General features: G+C 46.1%; 1 protein-coding gene across 6 annotated transcripts in view; it reads right to left on the bottom strand.

The window, feature by feature from the left end:
* Positions 1-23951, bottom strand: part of DYSF (dysferlin) — a 456891-nt gene that overhangs the window by 229701 nt on the left and 203239 nt on the right. For all 6 annotated transcript variants that reach the window (XM_068274344.1, XM_068274325.1, XM_068274335.1 and 3 more), the window contains 6 exons: positions 14997-15121; positions 12853-12959; positions 11975-12167; positions 9856-10011; positions 8421-8552; positions 4928-5094 (listed from right to left, as the gene is read on the bottom strand). In XM_068274344.1, coding sequence (XP_068130445.1) covers positions 4928-5094; positions 8421-8552; positions 9856-10011; positions 11975-12167; positions 12853-12959; positions 14997-15121 — 880 coding nt within the window. The remainder of the gene's footprint in view (positions 1-4927; positions 5095-8420; positions 8553-9855; positions 10012-11974; positions 12168-12852; positions 12960-14996; positions 15122-23951) is intronic.

Consider the following 23951-nt stretch of genomic DNA (forward strand, 5'->3'; position numbering starts at 1 on the left):
TTTGGGTGAAATACATGTAAAGCATATGATTGCAGCAGGTGGGTATTGTGTGCAAACAGTTCTGCTCTCTGCTCGTCCCTCCTCCCTTCTCTGTCCACTCCCTGCCCTCTGTCCATCTTCTCCCCTTCTCTGTGTGTCCACCCCCCCTCCCCTTCTCCTGTCCACAGCAGGGAAAGACCTGTCCTGCTATTCATTTCACCCCCGAATGCTTCGGTAGTAAAATGATCCGAGATTCGGATCAAAGATCCGGATCTTTTCAATGATCCGATTCGAATCATCCGGATCATTGAAAAGATCCGAACTTCCCATCTCTAGCCTACAGGATGGCGAGAGTATCATTGTCCGTATGATTGTGCAGGTGTGACATAATCCGTTTATGAGACTGCGTCGGTGCCCCCCAGTGGCAGATCGAGGTACTGCAGCTACCATAAACCTCTGTTCTGTGACAAAAATAAATAACACTAATGAAAACAAAAAAAGATCTGGCTGTAGTTCCAACCATTCTTGACACAAGCAAAAATTAAAATAACGTTTTCTTTGGAGCGGAGCTTTAGAATATTAAAATATTGCGAAGGTAAGCCTCCCCCAAAGAAATGTTGAACACCACATATAGCATGACTAATCTCATTTCTCCAAAATCCTGTAAAGAGAGAAATCTCGCAGTTCTAGTTTAATGTTGTATTTGACTTGGACGGCCTAAGGGCGTGAAAATTGTTCCTTTTCAGCCATCCTCGACGTCTTTTCTCTCGATGTGTTTATGAGGCGGTTTCTCCGACATTCGAGAACCTTAATAAGTGTCGCTGACCCCACTTCTCTCAATTGCCGGTGGAATTTGCGGTGCTCAATCCTCGCTGCAAACACCGCCATTAAATTGATTATCGTATTATCGTATGCGTTAGATCAAGCGGCAGCGAATGCCACGGGACGATCACCAGGAATTAAAATTGCCTAATGGGCCGTGTTCTGGAGAGGGAAAGGAAAATAGATGGGTGTAAGGAACAGAAGGATTGATGTAATTGGAAAGGAAAACAAGAATGTCGGCGGGCGGTAAAACAGCCTCTCGATGCGCCATCACAATGAAGGCTGCAGAATTTTGGCAAAAGTCGTGCCCACCGCAAAGAAACTATTAACATTTTTATGGTGCCTGCAAGCCAAAACTGGGCATTTCTACAGCCGTGTACAACTACAAGAGAATCGCGTATTAAGATTTCTCAAGGCTGGTATTTATTATTGTATAAATGCAGTTATCGCCAAGGCTTTAAAGTGGACCTAAGTAGTGAAAATCAAAGTGGAGTTAAAGTGAACCTCCAGACTAAAAATCTACTCAGCAGCACTGAAAAGGCTTGGTGTTTCTTTAACAGTTTCACAGCATCAGAACTTTGTTTTTCTTACCCAAGCCTCATTTTTAGCTGCGCAGAAGCTAAGCTCCGCCCCATCAAAGAAATCTGCCCGGGCATTTTTCCCCTGATGCTGTGCAAAGCATGATGGGATTTCTGATGTTGTTGTTCTCGTTGCCTAGCGCGCGCAGCTGGGAGGAGTGATCAGGACACAGGACAGTTGGAACTGTGGGGGAGTGTCTGAGACAAAATATTAGTAGGTTTCTAGAAATCTGTGCAGAACTGTCTCAGACATCCTGAGAAATCACTAGATAGTGTAGTTTCCTTCTTAAATTGTTAGGAATAGGAGGAGTTAGGAAGGTTTCTCAGATAGTCAGTGTGTGAGGGAATTTGCTGTTGCTGAGGTAACCAATACATCTGCTGTATTGCATCAATGCCCAGCACTGGAAGGGTTAAGCACAGAGCAGCTTCACAGGACACCTCGCAGCAGGGAGGGGAGGAGCCCTTCACAAATCATGCCTAGCCTGCACTGCTGCACTATCTGTAGAACTGTTATTAAGCACTGGCAGTTTAGGGATGGATTTGCACTTTGTTTAACTGTAGCGCAGCTCTAGAAATCCACGCTAAACTCCCGCTATTACGTAGGATTTAAGAATTTTCTTATAATCCTGCAGAACAGTCCCCCTGCTGGTTAAAATTGTTTAAGAAGAAAAACTGTCGGTAATGCTTTGAGAAATCTGGCCCTGTGTCTCATGCTCCCCGTCACCTCCTTTCGACCAAAAAGATGGCTGCCCCCAAGACATCACAAACATGTGCCTGTTTTTTTAAAACAGGGTGGGCAAGACATTATAATTTTAATTAACATAACTTATGTAACTTAGGGCCATATGCAATTCACTTTTTCACCTGGGTTTTCTCCTGTGAGATAATTTTGCATCCTCGATTTAAAATAACTTTTCAGCACTTTTCAACTAAAAAAGTACCAAAAAGTAGGTGAAAAAGTACTATCAAAATTATTTTGAATATTTGCTTGCATTCTGGCGGCTTAAAAGGCATTTTATTTGCAAGTTTAAAAATATCACCTAGGAGAAAACTCAGGTGAAAAAACAAATTGCATATGGCCCCTAATGACAGTATGTTTGTTTAGGCTGAAGTTCGCTCCTGCTGATCCTATGTCTCTAATACTTTTAGCCACAGCCCCTCAACAAGCATGCAGATCAGGTGCTCTGACTGAAGTCAGACTGGATAAGCTGCATTCTTGTTTCAGGTGTGTGATTCAGACACTACTACAGCCAAAGAGATCAGCAGGACTGACAAGCAACTGGTATTGTTTAAAAAGGAAACATCCATATCCCTCTCAGTTAAGGTTCCCTTTAATAAAGATAAGAAAAACTGTGGAATACTACTTGGCTTGAAGTCTACTCTTTGAAGGTAGGATCGGAACTTTGTATCTTCTTGGGTACCTGATAGATAGCCCAGGTAGTTTTCTACACTCCCCGTGAATTTTTGGGGGTATTTTTTTTGTACTTTCTACCAGTTTCCCCATGACTTCCCCCCCATCCAGAGGCCACCTCCCGGGCTAGTCTCGAGTGGAAACTTTTGAGCAGCGACCAGCGAAGTACCACTAAAGGCCCACATGCTCTTATAAGTAGTTGCCTCTCAGCAACCACAGTTCATTATTTTCTGTAATGTACTGATAAACATTAGACTTTCATATATTTTAGATTCATTACACACAACTAAAGTAGTTCAAGCCTTTTATTGTTTTAATATTAATGATTTTGGCATACAGCTCATGAAAACCCAAAATTCCTATCTCAAAAATTAGCATATCATGAAAAGGTTCTCTAAACGAGCTATTAACCTAATCATCTGAATCAACTAATTAATTCTAAACACCTGCAAAAGATTCCTGAGGCTTTTAAAAACTCCCAGCCTAGTTCATTACTCAAAACCGCAATCATGGGTAAGACTGCCGACCTGACTGCTGTCTAGAAGGCCATCACTGACACCCTTAAGCAAGAGGGTAAGACACAGAAAGACATTTCTGAACGAATAGGCTTTTCCCAGAGTGCTGTATCAAGGCACCTCATTGGGAAGTCTGTGGGAAGGAAAAAGTGTGGCAGAAAACTCTGCACAACGAGAAGAGGTGACCGGACCCTGAGGAAGATTGTGGAGAAGGACCAATTCCAGACCTTGGGGGACCTGCGGAAGCAGTGGACTGAGTCTGGAGTAGAAACATCCAGAGCCACCGTGTACAGGCGTCAGGCGTGTGCATGAAATGGGCTACAGGTGCCGCATTCCCCAGGTCAAGCCACTTTTGAACCAGAAACAGCGGCAGAAGCACCTGACCTGGGCTACAGAGAAGCAGCACTGGACTGTTGCTCAGTGGTCCAAAGTACTTTTTTCGGATGAAAGCAACTTTTGCATGTCATTCGGAAATCAAGGTGCCAGAGTCTGGAGGTAGATTGGGGAGAGGGAAATGCCTGAAGTCCAGTGTCAAGTACCCACAGTCAGTGATGGTCTGAAGTGCCATTTCAGCTGCTGGTGTTGGTCCACTGTGATTTATCAAGGGCAGGGTCAATGCAGCTAGCTATCAGGAGATTTTGGAGCACTTCATGCTTCCATCTGCTGAAAAGCTTTATGGAGATGAAGATTTCATTGATTGATTCTGATTCTGATTGCCTCCATGCCACGCCGCATTGAAGCAGCCATTTCTGCAAAAGGATTCCCGACCAAGTATTGAGTGCATAACTGAACATAATTATTTGAATGTTGACTTTTTTGTTTTAAAAACACTTTTCTTTTATTGGTCGGATAAAATCTGCTAATTTTTCTGAGATAGGAATTTTGGGTTTTCATGAGCTGTATGCCCAAATCATCAATATTAAAACAATAAAAGGCTCTGAAGTACTTCAGTTGTGTGTAATGAATCTAAAATATATGAAAGTCTAATGTTTATCAGTACATTACAGAAAATAATGAACTTTATCACAATATGCAAATTTTTTGAGAAGGACCTGTATTCTTTATAACCCTAACTTTGCAATCTAACAATATTACACCAGATTGGGCTCTCGGTGTCCCTGTGTTTTTTTTTCACAAGTCTGCAGTTAGCAGCAGGGATGCTCAAATCCGTAACCGGATGAATACAGATAGTTGCTATTCGGATTTCATTTGGTTAAACTCAAATAACCTGTGTGGGCTGGGCGGGGGGGGGGATTGGGGGGGGTTAATCTCACCTATCATGACGTCTTCTTCGTCCGTCCCTCGGCGCCTCCCACGATGCGGTCCAAGCTGCGGTCATGTCACTAAAAACACTTCCTCCTTCCAGGTTGAAGGAGGAAGTGTTTGTAGTCATGTGATGTGCGAGGAGCGCATCGTGGGAGGCGCCGAGGGACAGACGAAGAAGACGTCATGATAGGTAAGATTAACCTCCCCGCCCCGGTCACCCCGCACAGGTGATTTGAGTTTAACCGGATGAAATCCGAATAGCAACTATCTGTATTCATCCGGTTACGGATTTGAGCATCCCTGGTTAGCAGCAAGAGAACAAAAAAAACATGATGTAGTAAGAGCGGTATACTCACGTTTTCTCTGGGCTGATGAACCAATCTCCGGCCCAGGCCCAGCCACTGGACGGTTTGAAGCTGTCCTTCGGCAGTTTGATCTTCCCGGTCACGTCAGAGAACTTGGGGTAGGTAAGGCCCGTGGTCCCCCAGTTTCCCACCAAGGCCAGCTTGGTCTGGTTCTCATACTACAAGAGATAAAAGAAAGCGTCAGCAGCTTCTCCCATGCACAATGGGCAGCTATGGAGACCCGTGAGATAAGGTGGGGGAACGTCACGCAATACCGATCACAAGATTACAAAGACCCAAGACAGGACATACTGTAAACCGAGATATAGAAGAATGCAACACAAGTATTGTAGCATTAAAGACTCATTTGTTGTTGTTATTTGCAGCCTTGACAGTGACTGTGTTCAATTTTGTTTGGCTCGTTTACAGCAAACCTGAAAGTGAAAATAAACTGATGAGATAAACAATTGTATCTGTCCTCCTAAACAGAACTTTCCTAGAATCTGGCAGTTTTATTTTTACTAAAGCAAGTCTGAAGTGAAAAAACAAACAGATAGTCACCTATGGAGAGGGAAGGCTCTGGGTCCAATAGAGCCTTCCCAGTACTCTCACAGTCCCCTCGTTCCAGTGCCGTCACCGCCGGTAGAGCAGTAATCGGTTGAATACCCATAGGTGGAATATTGCTGTGCCATCATGGAAATCTTTGGGAGCCCGAGTGCTCCTGCAGATTGCGGCTGCGTACTGGGCATGTGCGAGGACATAGGAGCGCCTGCGCTGCACAGAGCCGCCTATCTTCAGGAGCACCCGGGCTTCCGAAGCCTCCAGTAGCAGCAGATTGAAATAGGGGCGTCAGCACTGCAAGGAGGGGACTGAGAGAGGAACGGGAACGCTCTCCTCCCGCTGCTAACCCCGACTCCACCGCGCTCCCCCCTCCCCCCCCCCCCCCCGCCCCAAAGGAAAGTTTGGTCCGGATAGCGGTCCCTGGGCTAAAAAAGGATGGGGACCCCTGCTCTATAGGACCCAGAGCCTTCCCTCTCCATAGGGGAATATCTGTTTTTTGTTTTTGTACTTCAGACTTTGTTTAATTCTACTTCTGGGATTGTCTTCATGCATTTTGGCAATAATTTGTCTCTTCTGTGCATTATACCCATAGGCCAGCTACCTGAGCAATGTGCTATAACTCCCCTTCATGACTTGGCTGGAACTATACAGAAAATGGTTTGTTTTCTCTGTTATGACCCGTGCTGCCTTCTTCGCTAATGAACATCTGTTTCAAGAGATTATTACATTATAGCTGTGAATAATATCTCAGTGTTTGACAATCCCGGCCATTATAGTTTTTAAATAATGAATGCTACTGTAATTAAAATCTATGAAATGTATTTGCCCATTTGTCCCGGTTATTACACCGTTTAAATTGTGTCCCTATCACATTGTATGGCGCCAATATTTTATTTGGAAATAAAGGTGCATTTTTTTCAGTTTTGCGTCCATTCCTAATTACAAGCCCATAGTTTATAAAGTAACAGTGTTATACCCTCTTGATATAAACATTTTGAGAGTTCAGTCCCTAAGGTAACTATTTATGTGTTGTTTTGTTTTTTTATTGTAATTTTTTTTTTTTATTACAAAAATTAAAATGGTAACAATTGGGAAGTGTGGGAGTTAATTTATAATGTAAAATAATGTATTTGTATATGAAAAAGGCTTATGACTGTAGTTTTACTATTTGGCCACAAGATGGCCACAGTAATTTTTTTAAATGCGTCCTGCAAGCGTTAAGCTGGGAAATTTTTATTTTTTTTTCACAATGATCGCGCAGCTTCTCATAGAAGCAGCCGATCATTGCTGGGGGGCTGAGATCAACGAACGGGAATGTTTTTGCCCGTTCGTTGATCTCCGGGCTAACGGGCGGTGGTGTGCACGAGCGTGAAAGCACGCGCACAAGCGAGCGGGAGCGCGGACAGCGGCGGTTCGTGTATCTACCTGGTGGTCAAAGGGTGTTTATGATACATGCACCCGTGGTGGTGAAGTGGTTAATGTAACTTAATGACAGTATGTTTGTTTAGGCTGAAGTTCCCCTTTAACTACTTCACGCCACAGTCTATTTTAGCCTCACCACCAAGAGCCATTTTCCCTTGCCAGCGATCCTCCCATTCAACTTTATTACCACTTATCACACCTAAATGATCTAAACCTTTATTTTAATTTTATTTTTGTTTGTTTGTTTTTTTTACACAAATTAGGCTTTTTGTGGGTGATGCTTGTTTTCAGTAATTACTTTATTTTCTATGCATTTCGTAGGGGGAAAAAAGGGAAAACAAAATACCCTATTTCTTCAATTCCATCCCCTACAGTTTTAAAATAACCAAATGCTACTGGAACTATAACCCACACGTTTTATTTGCCCATTTGTCCCGGTTATTACAACGTTTAAATGATGTCCCCAGTACAATGTAAGGCAACAGTATATTATTTGGAAATAAAGGCGAAATTGTTCTGTCTTGAGGGGGGGTTTTTTTGTACCCATTAATAATTACAAGTCCATAGTTGCTAAAATATCAGTAAAGTAATATACCCTCTTTACATGTATATTACAAAAGCTCAGACCCTAAGGTAAAGCAACTATTTATGTTTTGTTTTGCATTCTAATTGTCACTTTTTTTAAGTGTTTATGTTTGGGGGGGGGGGGGTTAAAGAAAACTTGTATTAAGAAAAACCTCTCCTGGGGAGTACTCACCTCGGGGGGGGGGAAGCCTCCGGATCCTATTGAGGCTTCCCCCGTCCTCCTGTGTCCCACAGCGGCTGCGATAAAGCTCCCCGATCAGCGGGGATGTAAATGTTTACCTTCCTGGCTCCAGCACAGGCGCAGTATTGGCTCTCCGCTCAGAGATCGGCGGAAATAGCCGATCGTTGTCGGGCCACTCTACTGCGCAGGCGCAAGTCTCCTGCGCAGTAGAGCGGACACGACAGAGATCGGCTATTTCCGCCTATCTCCGTGCTGAGAGCCGCAACAGCGCCCCCGCTGGAGCCAGGAAAGTAATAAATAAATCAGCGCTTAGCGCTTGTCAGGCTTGTCGAGGGAGGATTTTGGGACACTTCGGGGGAGCCAGCGCTGGACTGCCTGCAGCTACAGTGGAGGGGAAAGCCTCATTGGGACCCTGAGGCTTCCCCCTCCCAAGCTGAGTACCCCCCAGGGGAACTTTTTTTGTTACAGGTTCTCTTTAATAAGGTTTTAATTATAATTAATTAAATGTTCTGAGTTTTTTTTAGCTTTAATTATACAATTTGAATACTAGATGGCGCTAAACACTATCCTGGAAGTTAGTATGCACAACTGCCGCGACATGACAGGATGCACATGCATGTCCTATTTGCCGCACACCGGCTCACACTGGACACATATATATACGTCCAGTTTTTGTGAAAAGGTTAATCCTGTAAACTCAATAAAACTTATTCAAATTCTCCAGTATGCCCATTGTTTTACATAACCCAAACTTACAGCTTCAGCAAATACGGAGAGCTTCCCCTGAGCGTACTGATTGAATTCCTTCTGATCCACAGCGAGGCCGAACCACAGCTGCACCCGGACCTGCGCCGGCATCTTGGCCCCTGTGTTACCCTCCTGCGGGAACTAGAAGAGAAAAATCACAAGAGTGAGACAAAGCAGCCATTACTGAATCCACCAAGACCCGCCCCACAGCAGCCACTGCATCCACCAAGGCCCCGCCCCAAAGCAGCTACTCCATCCATCAAGATCCACCCCACAGCAGCCACTGCATCCACCACGACCCGGCCCACAGCAGCCACTACATCCACCAAGACCCCCCCCCCCACAGCAGCCACTGCCTCCACCAAAACTTGCCTCACAGCAGCCACTGCATTCACCAAGACCCGCCCCACAGTAGCCACTGCATTCACCAAGACCGGCCCACAGCAGCCACTGCATTCACTAAGACCTGCCTCCCAGCAGCCATTACTGAATCCACCAACGCCCACCCCGGCAGGCACCGAAACTAGGCACCCCATAGCAGCAATGTTATGTTGCATGGAGTGCAGGGGCGTAGCAATAGGGGGTACAGAGGTTGCGACCGCATTGGGGCCCTCCCTCAACTACTGTATTAGCTTTCTATTGGTCCTGTGCTCATAATAATCACTTCTATAGATACTTTGAATATTGGTAATCATTATCACACTGCTCCCCGAATTACACCTCCCTTCGAGAAGTGACTGCCTCCACCAACATCTCCCCCACACATGCGCAGTAGTCCCTGACTACCAGGCCAGACAGCAAATGAATGGATAAGAGCAAACTGACACAGAGGGAGCACACAGCCTCCAGAAAACCCCAGGTACGGTAAGTACAAATGCTTCTTTCTATAACGTCTCAGGTTTCTTTTAAGGCCCCTTCCCCATGTTTTGATGCAATTTTTGGAAATGTGACTGCAATTACATTCATTATAATGAAAGGAAATCGCAATGTGTTTGTGTATTTTTGTCGGAAACCATGTATTAGGAATCTGCAGTGAATGGCAACGCCTGGATGGGGACATCAGACAGAGAGCGCAGTCTATACAGTGCAGTCTATACACTTCTGATGTCCCTGTGGATTGCATTGCTCGGCATTCCCGAAAACGCGGCAAAAATTGCAATACGTGGGGAAGCAACCTAAGGAGGTTATACAATCACATAACAGAAGTTTCATTACATAGGAATAGGAAAACATGTGTGCCTGTGGTCAGGTTTAAAACAAAACATAACAGTGCCAGTGCTTGACAAATCCTCCAGACAGGGCTGCCGGCCAGCAGAGCGGATCTGAAGGGAAGTCAGTCAGTCGCTATAGTGAGATTCTGACAGGAGGCTCCGCCCGGTCTGCACATGGCATCAGTCACAGCCAGGCAGAGAACATGGCTGAGGTGACAAGGAAGGACACATACCTTCAGAAAGATGGTCTGCAGCTTGCCGCAGTCCCTCCCGCAGCACTTGGCTCCGTTCCTGGAGAAAAGGACTTGGCGGGCTGGCATGCGGTAGTACGCCACACGCTTGTCTCCTTGTAACATCCAAATCACTATATCTGGCAGGCTGTTCTGCGGCTGTGAAGGGGAATTCACGATGATATTAGTACGGCCGTCCAAAACACACACACACGTCAAAGACAGCTGAACACAGCAAAACTATGGAACGCCAACCACAAGTTACACAGGCACTGTTAAAGCAGAACTCCAGCTCCTGATGAAGTGTTCATTACAGCCACGCAAGGTGCAAGACTCCCCGATTCCCCACTGACCACCCATGTACTGACTCTCCTGGCAACTGCCGTTTAGTACCTACTACCCCTTTATCTCAATTACTAAGTGCCCTTCTCGGGAGTTGTATTATTTCTGGATAGAACATCTAGTCACAATTTTCCATACTTGCGCTTTTCTAGAAACGAGTCAGCACTTCCATTAACCAGCAATATTGCTTGAGCCATAGAGAAACATGGACATTACCCTGCAAATCAGTTGTCCTTTCAGTTATAACTGACAACAACTGATATATAGTGGAAAAAAGCTCTAAGGCCTCTGTTACACTATGGGCCTGTTTCCATTACACACGGATTCCGAATGCAGAAAAACTGACTCCAATGAATGCCTATGGGTCTGTTTCCACTAAACGTGATTTTTCTGATGCAGATTTCCCATAGGCATTCATTGGAGTCAGTTTTCTGCGTCCAGAATTAGCGTGTAGTAGAAATATGCCCTACACGCTGAAAAACTTTCCAAAGCAGTGCATTGTGAAAAAGCTTTCTGTTAAAATGTGTATAATGAGCCACAGGAAAACATGGACTTTGCATTAAAAATCAGTTGTTATTTCAGTTATAACTGAGAGCAACTGATATATTAAAAAATTGATTTTCAAAGCATTGGACATGTTTCCTGATGGCTCAGTTCCCACTATACGCATTTTAACTGAAACCTTTTTCAGAATGCACTGCTATGGAAAGTTATAACGCATCAGTTTTTCAACGAATAGTGTAAGCAAGGCCTTAGGGTCCGAAAATCTCTCAGTAATGGAATAGCCTCCCTTTAAAGTGGAATGAACCCAGCATATCTTCTTTGCTCTAAAAGATTATTTACAGCATATTATATACTACCGCCATTTTTTTTTTTTTTTTTTACTAGAACAGCATTCAATTAGTTAAACACGGGATTTACAAGTTCCCTGCAGAGAAAGCTGGACGCATCTGAACTGGAGATAATGTTATCTTGTGTTTACATTCCTCACTTGATACAATTAAGTAAATACTTCTCTGAAAGTGCAGACACTCCTGAACACAGTCAGACACTCAGAAAGCATTTCTGCTCAAAATTCAAGATGAATAAACCAATTATGAATAAAATGCAATGTCAGCACTCAGGGCTCTGTGGGCTGAAGCAGATTGGGAGGCACTAAGCGGTCTGGCCAGTGGGGGGCGTGTGACAGTAGTCATATAATTCAGATTGAAATGTAAAGCTATCCTTTAACCTATCAGCAGCTTCACTAGAGTTTCTCGCTAGAGATAAGTACACTGCATTTGAACTCAGCCGGCAGAACTCGTCATGCTGTAAATTCTTGGAATGCTTTAATCTCTCTCTACTAGCAGGAAATATAGAACCTGAAAGCAGAAGTCCTCTGTTATTGCCTCACATTGCCCCCTAGTGACAAGTGGCCATAAATACACATTACAGCAGTACTAATTAGAAGCAGGGAAATGTAACAAATAAATAAAAAATGTGCTAAAATAAATTGGCCTGGAGCAGTTTCAAGCCTCTAAATAAACTGGCTGCTAAAGGGTTAAGGAACTGGTCCAGAAGTCATTGAAGCAGATAGTCAAAAAACTGGCACTTCTTTTGTAATTAAAAATGTATTTCAAGCCACAACCAAGAAGCCAAAGTTTCGGGACCACGCCGGATCTCTTTATCAAGGCATAAACTGCTCAACGGCAACAGTCTGCCTGCTGCTCAGTAATAATGTCACGGAAAAAGCCCTTGTCCATGGTGAGATCATCTCTACCACCATCCAGCTGCCTCTTACCTCCTCCACCATGGCCTTCAGCCTCTGCAGCCAATCCTCGGCTTGCTCCAGGACATCCCCCAATTCACACTCCTCGTGCTTCAGCTTCAGAGCCGATTGGATAATCTGGCTCAGATTAATTTTCCGGAAGCGGAAGAGGTACAGATCCAGGTGGGTGGTCCCAGGAATGGACGGCACGTCTGGTATCGGGTGTCTGACATAAAGGAATTATAGTTATGTGATATACTGTATGCAGCTAATCTTGTTAGATTTGTCATAGACATCTGATCTGCATGCTTGTTCAGGGTTTATGGCTTAAAGTATTAGAAGCAGAGGGTCAGCAGGACTGCCAGGCAATGTGCATTATTTAAAGTGTAACTGTCGGGCATAAAATCAAAAATCAATTCTTTATTTTTTTCTGGTAAACAAGTAATAGGTATGCTAACCAGACAATCCAAAAGTTAAAATCACTATTACTTTTCTTCTTTATAAATGATCATTCCCCAGTTTACCTGACTCTTATTTGGTACGTTGCAGCAAAAAGGAAGTTGCAGGGCATGCTGGGTTGTCTTTTTTTGCTTCTTTAATTCCCCTCAGACTTAACTAATGTGCAGAAGCATTTATAAACAAGAACAGTAATAGAGATTTAAACTTTTGGATTGCCTGATTAGAATCCTTATTACTTGTTTACCAGATAAAAATAAAGAATTGATTTTTTATTTTATGCCCGACAGTTACACTTTAAAAGAAAATAAACATGTCAGCCTCCATATCCCACTCACCTCGGGTTCTCTTTAAAGGGCCAAAGAGTTGAACCTGGTGAAAATGCCCCCTCTGCATTATTCTGAGATATTACCCCAGGGAAGCCCCCACATTCCCCACCCCACACACACACCTACCCACAGTCGCTGATCACATCATCGATCAAACGAATGACTAAGTAGTTCAGGTCGTAGGAGGAACTCCGCGCCTTCACTGCAAGGTTCACCTGCTCCAGATTCCTCTCCTGCACAAAGGGCACAATGAGAAATTAGCAGAAAAAAATATATAGTGTGGTAGTGAGTCAATGAATCTTTAAAGGACACCTGAGGTGAAAGAGATTTGGAGGCTGTCATATGTATTTCCTTTTAAACAATGCAGATTGCCTGGCTCTCCTGCTGAGCCTCTTTTTCTAATATATTTAGTCATAGACCCTGAACAAGAACGCAAATCAGATGTTTCTGACTGAAGTCTAACTACATTAGCCACATGCTTCCTTCAGATGTGTGATTCAGACACTACGGCAGCCAAAGAGATCGTCAGGACAGCCAGGCAACTGGTATTGTTTAAAAGGAAATAAATATGTCAGCCTCCGTATGGCTCTCACTTCTGGTTCCTTTTAATAATCATACTGTGTACCGTAATATGTTATACAGCACTGGAACTATGTCGGCCCCTTTTACACTTACAGCATTGCGTTGTGTCGCCTCCATCTAACGCACCTCCCCGCGGTGGCCATTAAAGTTAATGGAACGTGCCATGTGATGTGACGGTAAAGCTGCGCTGATGCAGAAGCTGAAGTGCGTTATCGCGCATGGCACCCCAAGCAATGAAAGTCAAGGGTAACAACCAAATTTATTTATTTTTTCTTTTGGCGCGCTTACGGTGCGCATATGCACATGTTCAGATGAGGTGTTTACTGTCTAGCAGTACTAACGTCACTGGAGGGTGCGACTTTTGGAAGGCCGGATGCCATCAACTTCCCCGGTATCTCAATCTGCCGCATGTGTTAGTTAAAGTGTCAGTACTGCTCTGGTGCGACTGCTGTTTCACCGTACGCAGATCACATCGCACCAAGTGTAAAATGAGCCTTAGGGCCTGTACACACTGCTGCGCTTGCACTGCACTTTTAAAATCGCGTGATTTTTTAATTGCAAGGTCTTATGAAAGATCATGAAAATCATGAAGACCTGTACACACTGGTGCGATGCGATTTTTCTATTTTAATGAAGGCTTTGCGATTTATAAACGCAGCGCAAGCGCAGCAGTATGTACAGGCCCTAAGGGTCCTTTCACACCGCATCAGTTGCGCTGCAAAATGATTCTACATGACAACTCACTGCCCATGTGTCAGGCATTTGAAAAGTTTTCTCATGATACCCCCTAACTGTCCTGGCACTGTGTGCCAAGCATAACATAATGTCTAGCCCAGTGACCCCTAGCCAATGGCTGATCACCTAGAGTTGGGGGACTGTACCTCAGAGTGATACAGCATCCTACGTCAAGATATAGGAGGAGGCGTGGCTAGGTCTGCCACTCACCTTCCCTTGGACAAAGGTCCGTGTGAGGGGAGAGGGCACAATATTATTTGTGGTATACCAATACCAAGGTCTGGACAGAGAGGCTACTTGAGAAGAGCAGAAGTGGAGCCTAGCAGTCCGTTAGGGAGTACAGCACCCTGTACAGTAGCTGGACCCATGACTGATGGGGGCGTGGGTGAAGATGGGTGCAAAAATATTTGCACCATTTTCTGGATTATATCACACAAAGGGTGGCGATGTTGAGCAGGCGTGTGTGTGTGTGTGTGTATATGTGTGTGTGTGTGTGTGTGTGTGTGTGTATATGTGTGTGTGTGTGTGTGTGTGTACAGTGTGTGTGTGTGTGTGTGTGTGTGTGTGTGTGTGTGTGTGTGTGTGTGTGTGTGTATGTGTGTGTGTGTGTGTGTGTGTGTGTGTGTGTGTGTGTGTGTGTGTGTGTGTGTGTGTGTGTGTGTGTGTGTGTGTGTGTGTGTACAGTGTGTGTGTGTGTGTAGTGTGTGTGTGTGTGTGTGTGTGTGTGTGTGTGTGCGTGCGTGCGTGCGTGCGTGTGTGTGTGTGTGCGTGCGTGCGTGTGTGTGTGTGTGTGTGTGTGCGTGCGTGCGTGCGTGCGTGTGTGTTGGTGGTGTTGGTGGTGGTGGTGGTGGTGGTGGGGGGTTTAAATCTTTTCTAAGTCCAAGAATTCTGCTTCAACAGTTAATACCCCCACCATGAAATTGTCTGATGTCTAGTCATGTATTCCAGCTCACCAGGTTGTCTATGCCGTGCTGGATGATGTTCTGGGCGTCGGTTCGGTGGATGATGTCCTCCCAATGGGATGACAGGACCACAACAGGCTTCACGTTGCCCCATGGGAGATAATAGTACTGGCAGCCTGAGGAACAAAGCAACACGTGAGCAATCAGTGATGATGATGACTTTAGGTAAACTGCTGTGAGTTAAAAAAAAGTCACCCTGAACGATCCTGTTAGAAAAGAAACATGGAGTCAGCCACGGCAGGCCTGGTTGTCATGCCGATTCTTTAGCTCAGGGGTGTCAATCTCAAATACAATCTAGGCCGACATTGTACACTGGGACCAAGTCAAGGGCCAACCTCAATGTCTAGTGGGCTCCTCCCTACTTTATAAATGTCCCTGGTATCTAATAGCCCCCCTCCCTCCATAGTGTCTAGTGGCCCTCCTCCACTCCCCTATACAGTTCCCTGGTGTCCAGTGGCCCTCCTCCTTACCCTATACAGTTCTGTGGTGTCTAGTGCCCTCCCTCCCCTATACAGTTCCCTGGTGTGTAGTGGCCCTCCTGCCACCCCTATACAGCTCCCAGGTGTCTAGTGGCTCCCCTCCCTCCTCTATACAGTTCCCTGGTGTCTAGTGGCTCGCCTCCCTCCCCGATACAGTTCCCTGGTGTCTAGTGGCCCCCCTCCCTCCCCTATACAGTTCCCTGAGGTCTAGTGGCCCCCCTCCCCTATACAGTTCCCTGGTGTCTAGTGGCCCCCCTCCCTCTCCTATAGAGTTCCCTGGTGTCTAGTGGCTCGCCTCCCTCCCCTATACAGTTCCCTGGTGTCTAGTGGCCCTCCTGCCATCCCTATACAGCTCCCTGGTGTCTAGTGGCTCCCCTCACTCCTCTATACATTTCCCTGGTGTCTAGTGGCTCCCCTCCCTCCCCTATACAGTTCCCTGGTGTCTAGTGCCCCCCCTCCCTCCCCTATACCGTTCCATGAGGTCTAGTGGCTCTCCTCCCTCCCCTATACAGCTCCCATGTCTCTAATGCCTTCTCCCTCCCCTGTACAGTTCTCTGGTGTCTAGTGGTCCTCCCTCCCCTATACAGTTCCCAGATGTCTGGTTGTCCTCCCTGCCCTATACAGTTCCCTGGTGTCTAGTACCCCCCTCCCTCCTCTATATAGTTATCTGGTGTCTAGTGCCTCCTCCCTCCCCTATACAGTTTCCTGGTACCTAGTGCTTTCACCCTTCCTTATATGGCTTCCCTCGTGATCTAGAGCTTCACCTCCATTACAGCTTCTCTGGTGCGAACACTGGCAATCCAGCGCAGATGACTTGGGCGCAGCCAGCGCCACCATAGACCGTAATAGGAATTACGGTTATAGCGGCGCACAGACAGTAACTTCGGCGCCGTCAGAAGACTGAGCTGAAATTACTTTTAAAACACAATAATTCGACCTCCAGCAATAGCTGGAAGCTGGATTACATCATTCACCACTATTCACACGGACCTAGAGGTGGAATAGTAATTAACATTGCCGGGACTTGTGCAGCAGCAGGATAAGCCATAGCGGCTGTATCCTGCGCGCCAGTCTCCCGGCGGCAAATCCTGTCGTAGGACCAAACATAATGCAAAGTAGGGAAGCTCCGTGGGCTGAAGTTTGTATGCTCTAGGTGTAATATTTTGTGACTCGCTCTCACAGCACAAACATGCGGATCAGAAAGCCAGAGTCAGGCCGCCTCCGGAGATCTCCATCCCAGATGCCCAAAGGAAACAAAAGGTGTATTCTTACCCACAAGTCTTTGCTCTCACCAATGCTTTAGAGAGCCTTCTATGATTCATAGTTGTCTACCTTCAGCCCCTCTAAATTGTGGGAGATATACAGTAACACGTGCAAAGGCGTATCTGGGTAACACGGAGCCTATGGCAAACACTGAAATTGCGCCCCCCCCCCCTCCCGGTCAGAGACCCCCTTTCCCTCTAAGAACAGTATCATTTCTCGCATACATGAATTATGGCTGCCTATGTTTTTTGGCTCGAGATATTGCTGAAGTTCCTCTTTTGGAAACATCTCTTCTCATTCCCTCTCAGTCCTCTTTCCTAACACTAAGCTAAGTGCGCCCTACATACAAAAATGAAGTAGCCATGTTCCCAATATAACAGAATGAATCTGATCTGAGGTCTGAGTGACGGGAAGGCATGGGGGTACAGAACAGGGGCCATGCCTGTACCCCTCTAGATACGCCTCTGCATACGTGTTCGTACACCGCCGGCGAGCTGGCCATTACATCTCACTCCGATCAGATTTGATCAGCGAGAGATCTGTCTATTGGTCGATAGGCTGCCAAAATCGCTAGATGTATGGGTAATTTAAAGGGGAACTGAAGTAAGAGGGATACGGAGGCTGCCATATTTATTTCCTTTTAATCAATACCAGTTGCCTGGCAGCCCTGCCGGTCTATTTCTCTGCAGTAGTGTCTGAATAACACCAGAAACAAGCATGCAGCTAGTCTTGTCAGATCTGACATTAAAGTCTGAAACACCTGATCTCCTGCATGCTTGTTCAGGGGCTATGGCTAATAGTATTAGAGGCAGAGGATCAGCAGGACAACCAGGCCACTGGTATTGTTAAAGGATAGCCGAAGTGACATGTGACATGAGATAGACATGTGTATGTACAGTGCCCAGCACACAAATAACTATGCTGTGTTCCTTTTTTTCTTTCTCTGCCTGAAAGAGTTAAATATCAGGTATGTAAGTGGCTGACTCAGTCCTGACTCAGACAGGAAGTGACTACAGTGTGACCCTCACTGATAAGAAATTCCAACTATAAAACACTTTCCTAGCAGAAAATGGCTTCTGAGAGCAGGAAAGAGGTAAAAAGGATCAGTAGCTCATAGATTGTAGCTCTGGCATACGTCAATGAATGTGTCATTGAGCAAAAAAACAATAAAACAGTTAAAACTTAAAAAGTAGATTTACACATAAAATAAAAATGTTGAATATGTTGAAAAGTCATTTTTAGGAGAAGGAAGATAGATACAATTGTTTACTACATTAGTATATTTTCGCCTCGGGTGTCCTTTAAACAGGAAATAAATATGGCAGCTGAGCTTCCATATCCCTCTCAGTTCAGTTATCCTTTAACTATCATTAGTGTAAATATGGTTATCTATATAAAGTAGCTATGCACTACATCTGTGTTCTAAAGGGTATCCCAGAAAGGTAAAATCCTGGAATGTCATTCTGCTTACGTAGAATCTTTCCTGGGCTGGCTGGCTATTACTGTACACAGTTGTTTGGAGAGCTGTGCTGTGTACGCCGATGCCTCCAGCTGCCTCATTATCCCAGGAAGCTCGGGACATAATAAGCATGCTTTATAGACTGCCTCTGTTTATATTCCTCTGGATGAATCTCATTCATTAGCCTGCAGAGTGACACAGCTCATACATTAAGGGGCAACTCCGCCTCTCAGCCTGCTGCCCAGAACAAATGTTACTCAAACACAATATAAATCTCGCCAATAGGATTGTTAATGGCTGCAATAGTTATTTTTTGCCTCTGTCGTGTTTCCATCTGCAAAATGTGTACATTGTCATCTAGGTCTTTTTTTTGGGGGGGGGGGGGAAGGGGGGGGGGGATATTGTAACAAAAATGTAATTTCCAAATGTTGGTAGTTTCTGTATTTTGGGGTCTCAGGTAGTGAAAATCTACACTAGTGTTCTCTGTTATGCTGAACTACTACAGCCAATGCTGTGTAGTGGGTCACTGCCCCGTATCAGGACAAAAGGGCGCAGGAGAAAAAAACGTGCCGCCATAGGTGCCTATTTAAAAAGTCGGGATTTGCGACAAAGTACACAGCAGCGCCTGCTACCGGGTGCCCTAATTTACCTTCTCTGCCGCAAATTGCGGCTTTTATAATGATTACATTTCAAAGCCCGGAGGCCTGGAGGCAGCCCAAAACTGATTCTGTTTGCCACCTTAATCCTGACCAGTGGTGTAACTGCAAACCATGGGGGCCCGCAGCAAAACTAGGATGGGGCCCCCAATGTTCCCACCCTGGCCACCCTCATAGCCCAGGGGTCCATCTCACAAGGGTCATAAAACAAGTGTGGCCATCGAACTTTCCACACCCATAACAAATGTAGCCACACCCATAACAAGTGTAGCCACACCCATAACAAGTGTAGCCACACCCATAACAAGTGTAGCCACACCCATAACAAGTGTAGCCACACCCATAACAAGTGTACCCACACCCACAACAAGTGTAGCCACACCCACAACAAGTGTAGCCACACCCACAACAAGTGTAGCCACACCCATAACAAGTGTAGCCACACCCATAACAAGTGTAGCCACACCCATAACAAGTGTAGCCACACCCACAACAAGTGTAGCCACACCCACAACAAGTGTAGCCACACCCATAACAAGTGTAGCCACACCCATAACAAGTGTAGCCACGAAAACACCTGATCTGAAGGATGGAACAGTTTATCAGAGAGCAGGGCAGTTTCTAGGCAACATTGCACCCAGGGCAAGGATGTAAAAATTGCGCCCCCTTCCTCCCCACCCCCGGGAACTCGCGCACCCTTAGGAGCGGTGCGATGCGGCTACATAGCCGCATCGCAGCGCAGGTGTGCTGAAACACATGCACGGCAATGGAATAGTTTCCACTACATGCATGTTGCGATCCGAGAATCTGCAGTATGCAGCAGAATCTCGCATGGCTGCATTCGCCCGCAGCCGCGTCCCATCTCCTCAATTGACTTCCGCATCGGGAGATGCGGAAGTGATGCACCCGGCGGCGGAAGTGATGTGATGAGGCTAGGTAGCGGCATTCGCATCACTTTGTAGTGGAAACCGGCCCTTACTTTTTAGGGACAGTCACACAGCCACAGGTCACAAGTAGATCTGCCTACTTACTAGTGGCCAGCGGCTCATCCAGGAGGAAGCAGAGACCAGGAAATAACACGGGAAGAGAGCCCAGAAAGCCGACTCCTCCATGGGTGCTGCGCACTGACAGCCTGCAGTACCGCTACAGGACATCAGGGGTCATCACGCGGTGGTGACGAGATGATGACTTGACGTCTGACGCAGGCAGCCCAGGAGGAGCCAAGGAAGGCGATCACGCTGGTAATCTTCTCTCTTCTTCCATTGGCTGCACTTCGCGTCACGAGCTCCCTAGCGGTTATGTTCTTCTGCCTGCGCCCCCCTTCTTCTACTTGCTAATCTGCTCCTAGGGTGGTCGCCCTGCCCGCATTGCCCAAGAAACGGCCCTGATCAGAGGGAGTGAAATAGTTACATCCCTGATCCTGACCCTGCACTGACCTACAGTAACTATATCTATAACTAACAACCTGAACAATGTGTAATGAGAATAAGGCTTTCCTCTAAATGATCACTGAAACTAATAGGTAGGTTTATAAACTAGCACTGTAGGAAAGAACACTCATTAGCCTGATTGCTGATTATGTTTATTTTGCTCCTAATTACAAAAGTGAGTCGAAAAAGCAAATAAACTACTTCACTGAATCCATCTGTTATTTAGGACAATTACTGTTTATGGGAAAAGTGATTTGTTACTTATAGGTCAAAATAGTGGTAAAGGTCATTGAGAGGGACATGGAGGCTGCCATGTTGATTTTCATTTAAGCAATACTAGTTGCCTGGCATCCTGCTGATCCTCTGCCTCTAATACTTTTAGCCATAGCCCCTGAACAAGCATGCAGCAGATCAGGTGTTTGACATTATTGTCAGATCTGACAAGATTAGCCGAATGCTTGTTTCAGGTGTGATTCAGACACTACTGCAGCCTCTGGTATTATTAAAAGGAGATAATTATGGCAGCCTCCATATGCTTCTTGCTTCTTGTTCCTTTGAGGCTAATTTAACATGTCCTGCTGCATAAGGGGGGGCCGGGGCTGGACAATGGCACTGCACCCTTGCACATTACCCCGCGGCAGAGTCCACAACCCCCCCCCACCCCACCTGAACAGCGATGTATTTTTTGCTGGACAGGAAGTACGTCACAGTTTATGGCTGATTGGCGTATGCGCCCCATAGTGCCACAGCAACAATCTAAATAAAATTGACATGCCTGTCGGGAGGTAACACTTGTACCGCTCGGCAGAGAACTGCAGATTCTGTGTCGCCTCAGCGTCGTCAGAACGACTTCCCCCACATTGCGCCACACCACAGGTAGTGTGGCCAGTCTCAGAGAATAATGGCCACTGCGATGGGGAGCATATGATGACGCGATGCCTCACTTGTAAAAAAAAAAGTGTTGGCATTTAAAAAAAATACATAAATAGTTACCTTAGGGACTCGGCTTTTCACTACATAGGTCATGAGGGTATATTACTGTTATTTTAGCAAATCAAGCTTTCTAATTATTGATAGGGTACAGTGAGAAAACAAAAACACAAAAAAACATTATTTAAATGTTGTGATAGCCGGGACAAGTGGGTAAATAAAATGTATGGGTTTTATCTATAGTAGCATTGTTTATTTTAAAACGATAGGGGGTGGAATTGGAGAAATTGTGTGTAGTTTCCCTTATTTTTCCCTTTCCCTACATTGCATAGAAAATACAGTAATTACTGAAAACAAATATTGCCCACAAAAAGCCTAATTTACATCGCTACGAGCTGGCGGCTACCACTTGACCACTGCTATAGGAGAGAGTCAGATCGCCTGATTTCCTCCTGTTATAGAGGTCACATGGCTGATTGCTGGATTTTGATAATACACACATCTGGTAATGGATGGCATCTGGAGAATCAGGCATCTGTTATTAGGTAAGTATGAGAAAGGTGTAGGAAAATGGAGGATTGGAAGACTGAGGGAGGTTACGATAACACCGTAGTTTGGCTGTAAGCACGCAGGGCCGGATTTCTATGAAGGCCACCAAGGCCCAGGACTTGGGTGGCAGCTGGCCAAGGGGGGGCTGGATGTGGAAGAGGAATTGCTGCATATGGAAGAAGAGGCTGCAAATGAAAGCAACACAGAAGAGGGGGCTGCTGCACAAGAGATCTGTACATAACTGAAGGGGGCTGCTGTACATGACTGTTAGGTATGGAAGAGGGGAGCTGCTGCACAAGAGATCCGTACATAACTGAAGGGGGCTGCTGTACATGACTGTTAGGTATGGAAGAGGGGGCTGCTGCACAAGAGATCCGTACATAACTGAAGGGGGCTGCTGTACATGACTGTTAGGTATGGAAGAGGGGGCTGCTGCACAAGAGATCTGTACATAACTGAAGGGGGCTGCTGTACATGACTGTTAGGTATGGAAGAGGGGGCTGCTGCACAAGAGATCTGTACATAACTGAAGGGGGCTGCTGTACATGACTGTTAGATATGGAAGAGGGGGCTGCTGCACAAGAGATCCGTACATAACTGAAGGGGGCTGCTGTACATGACTGTTAGGTATGGAAGAGGGGGCTGCTGCACAAGAGATCCGTACATAACTGAAGGGGGCTGCTGTACATGACTGTTAGGTATGGAAGAGGGGGGAGCTGCACAAGAGATCCGTACATAACTGAAGGGGGCTGCTGTACATGACTGTTAGGTATGGAAGAGGGGGCTGCTGCACAAGAGATCCGTACATAACTGAAGGGGGCTGCTGTACATGACTGTTAGGTATGGAAGAGGGGGCTGCTGCACAAGAGATCTGTACATAACTGAAGGGGGCTGCTGTACATGACTGTTAGGTATGGAAGAGGGGGCTGCTGCACAAGAGATCCGTACATAACTGAAGGGGGCTGCTGTACATGACTGTTAGGTATGGAAGAGGGGGCTGCTGCACAAGAGATCTGTACATAACTGAAGGGGGCTGCTGTACATGACTGTTAGGTATGGAAGAGGGGGCTGCTGCACAAGAGATCCGTACATAACTGAAGGGGGCTGCTGTACATGACTGTTAGGTATGGAAGAGGGGGCTGCTGCACAAGAGATCCGTACATAACTGAAGGGGGCTGCTGTACATGACTGTTAGGTATGGAAGAGGGGGGAGCTGCACAAGAGATCCGTACATAACTGAAGGGGGCTGCTGTACATGACTGTTAGGTATGGAAGAGGGGGCTGCTGCACAAGAGATCCGTACATAACTGAAGGGGGCTGCTGTACATGACTGTTAGGTATGGAAGAGGGGGCTGCTGCACAAGAGATCTGTACATAACTGAAGGGGGCTGCTGTACATGACTGTTAGGTATGGAAGAGGGGGCTGCTGCACAAGAGATCCGTACATAACTGAAGGGGGCTGCTGTACATGACTGTTAGGTATGGAAGAGGGGGCTGCTGCACAAGAGATCTGTACATAACTGAAGGGGGCTGCTGTACATGACTGTTAGGTATGGAAGAGGGGGGAGCTGCACAAGAGATCTGTACATAACTGAAGGGGGCTGCTGTACATGACTGTTAGGTATGGAAGAGGGGGCTGCTGCACAAGAGATCTGTACATAACTGAAGGGGGCTGCTGTACATGACTGTTAGGTATGGAAGAGGAGGCTGCTGCACAAGAGATCTGTACATAACTGAAGGGGGCTGCTGTACATGACTGTTAGGTATGGAAGAGGAGGCTGCTGCACAAGAGATCCGTACATAACTGAAGGGGGCTGCTGTACATGACTGTTAGGTATGGAAGAGGGGGCTGCTGCACAAGAGATCCGTACATAACTGAAGGGGGCTGCTGTACATGACTGTTAGGTATGGAAGAGGGGGCTGCTGCACAAGAGATCCGTACATAACTGAAGGGGGCTGCTGTACATGACTGTTAGGTATGGAAGAGGGGGCTGCTGCACAAGAGATCCGTACATAACTGAAGGGGGCTGCTGTACATGACTGTTAGATATGGAAGAGGGGAGGCTGCTGCACAAGAGATCCGTACATAACTGAAGGGGGCTGCTGTACATGACTGTTAGGTATGGAAGAGGGGGCTGCTGCACAAGAGATCTGTACATAACTGAAGGGGGCTGCTGTAC

The sequence above is a fragment of the Hyperolius riggenbachi genome, chromosome 1 (genome assembly GCF_040937935.1).
Source record: "Hyperolius riggenbachi isolate aHypRig1 chromosome 1, aHypRig1.pri, whole genome shotgun sequence".
NCBI lineage: Eukaryota > Metazoa > Chordata > Amphibia > Anura > Hyperoliidae > Hyperolius > Hyperolius riggenbachi.